Raw genomic sequence first — 2,602 nt, forward strand, 5'->3', positions numbered from 1 at the left:
TACTTGTATATACTGTATGTGTGATTACATATATATATAGTTGTACTGTAGACATGGTGATAATTTAAATGAGATTACTCTAGTAGCTAGGTAATCCTATTAAAGAGATAATGACGTTAGAGGCTGGAGTACAACAGATGAAAGGAAACTAACATTCTTGTAATAGATGAGGAGAAGATGAGAGAGAGAGGGGGGGGAGAGAGAGGGGGAGAGAGAGAGGGGAGAGAGAGAGAGAGAGAGAGAGTGAAAGTGTGTGTGAGAGACAGACAGGCGGGCAGTGAGATTGAGTGAGCAACAATTGCATCATTAATTATCATCATGCTTCTATGCTAAGTTCCAAGAAAGTGTTGAGCCATTAAGTCAGGAAATGATGGTACAACAACACAACAAACAACAATCATACATGTAGCTATACACTCCAGGCAAAATTAGCATGATAAATACCAGATGGCATAAACTTCACAAGAATGCTCTATTCTGATTGCCAAATAATTACTACACATGTAACAATTAATTATGAATGTGAATTTATACGTACACAAACGTGTTTCAATTTTCTTGCATTTTTCTTGTGTGAGCATGATTGAGAATTCACTGTGTACATGTACATGAACATTATTATATTTGTAGCAAATTTATATAATGGACACTTTAGCACAGGAAAGTGTCTCTGTTATACAGAGGTGTCCTTTATGTGGAGGTTATTTTATACAGTAAGGAATGTAATTGGTACACTAGGCGATGTCCGTTAAATGGAGGTGTACGCTATAGAGAGTGTCCATTAAGAGAGGCTATCAACGCTGTAGAGAGTGTGAGAGAGGTATAAATACAAAGAGATCGAGTCTGTGAGATTTTTATGGGATAGTTTGTTTATGTGGCCATTACAACTATAGGATTCTGTAATAATGATAATAACTATCATAACAAGATATAAAAAGTCTAGCAAAAATAGAGAGAGTAGTATTTTGAAAAAAATCACAAGTAAAGAATTTTCCATTTTTATAATTTTTCTAATACATATACAATACATGTTCTTATGTTGTGTAGCAAGTTTGAACTGATTCCAATCAAAATTGGACTTTTTATAAATTTTTTTCAGTTGCTCAAAAATCAGGCCAATGACCAAAGGCTATAGCCTTGGGTCGTTGGCCAAATTTTGCCAAAAATGAAAAGTAGGGAATTCTCCATTTTAATAATTTTTCTGATACATATACATATCCTTATGTTGTGTATCAACTTTGAGCTGATTCCGATCAAATTTGAATTTTTTACGAATTTTTAAAGTTGCTCTAAATGATATATAGTCAGCTCATGAAGCTCATGCTGTTTAGCTCACATGACAATTTGACATATGCTTTGTGAGAAACTAGACACATTATACAAAATAATGAAAGATTAGAAAGGAATACATACAATGTAGGAGACATACATGTATATTGGTTACAGGATGCCTTACCTGGTGACGAGGTAGGCAGGATCCGTCACTATCTCAGGCCCGACACGAACATCTAAAGAATGTCAAGGATATATTATGACCTGGAGCTATTCAAGCATCCTAGTACACAGTGGTACTAGGACAGTTTAATTAATGCTTGACACTTGATGTGTGTGCCCACATAAAGTAAAGGAGAGAGGAGGCAGAAGAAGGAAATTAGCCTTTATACAGTACAGTAATCATAATTAGTTTTTTACTGATAGTACAGTGCATATAAATCAATTGAAGACATATTTATATCAGTGTTGTACCATTAAAAATGTATTTTTGACAACATGTACAATTGTACAGACTAGCCTCTATATAATGGACACTTTGGTAGTGTCTCTGTTATACAGAGGTGTCCTTTATGTGGAGGTTATTTTATACAGTAAGGAATGTAATTGGTACACTAGGTGCTGTCCGTTAAATGGAGGTGTACGCTATAGAGTGTCCATTAAGAGTAGTGACTAATTTATATTTATTGTAAGTCATGCTAACTGTGCATGTACATGTACATAAATCTCTCCCTCTCTCTCTCTCTTTGGGTAATTATTTCTAATAGTAATAGTTTGGTTTGGATACGTCCTTGCTCAACAAATCTAACAGCATCAGATACCCTTTGGGCCATATGTATCTTCACCATGACAACCGGGAGCCTCCTCCTAGCAGAAAAAAAATATCATTATCATTTTAATCTTATTTTTAATTCATTATCATCTAAACGGATGAAAATTTAAATTAAGTTTATTCAACTTATACAGTGCGAGACATACTACATTATAACGTACATAGATACTATATAGGAGATTATGTTTGCATGTCTGTCAATCAGTGACTGCTAAAGGCTTCAAGACCATATAGAGAATATTAAAGTGTTCTAATATTGTAATGTTAATACCAAACTGAGTCAATTATGGAGTGACTGGGCATAAACAAGGACTCATGCATCAACACATGCGACCGTGTGTCACTGGTAATGTTATTATTATACTGTAACTTATTTATGTCTCTCTCTTTTCTTCCTCTTCTCTCTCTCTCTCTCTCTCTCTCTCTCTCTCTCTCTCTCTCTCTCTCTCTCTCTCTCTCCCTCCCTCCCTCTCTCTCTCTCTCTCTCTCTCCCTCTCT

General features: G+C 35.2%; 1 protein-coding gene across 1 annotated transcript in view; it reads right to left on the minus strand.

Annotated features, from left to right (window-relative positions):
• Positions 1 to 1,416: 1,416 nt before the first annotated feature.
• The window catches only part of LOC105312028 (U3 small nucleolar ribonucleoprotein protein IMP3-like), a 3,984-nt gene continuing 2,798 nt past the window's right edge, over positions 1,417 to 2,602 (minus strand). Inside the window, exons 4-5 of the mRNA XM_011404338.2 lie at positions 2,060 to 2,139; positions 1,417 to 1,508 (exon numbers count right to left, since the gene is read on the minus strand). Of these exons, the coding sequence (XP_011402640.1) occupies positions 1,453 to 1,508; positions 2,060 to 2,139 (136 nt within the window). The 3' untranslated portion in view covers positions 1,417 to 1,452. The remainder of the gene's footprint in view (positions 1,509 to 2,059; positions 2,140 to 2,602) is intronic.

The sequence above is a fragment of the Amphimedon queenslandica genome, unplaced genomic scaffold (genome assembly GCF_000090795.2).
Source record: "Amphimedon queenslandica unplaced genomic scaffold, v1.1 AMPQUscaffold_13479, whole genome shotgun sequence".
Classification (NCBI taxonomy): domain Eukaryota; kingdom Metazoa; phylum Porifera; class Demospongiae; order Haplosclerida; family Niphatidae; genus Amphimedon; species Amphimedon queenslandica.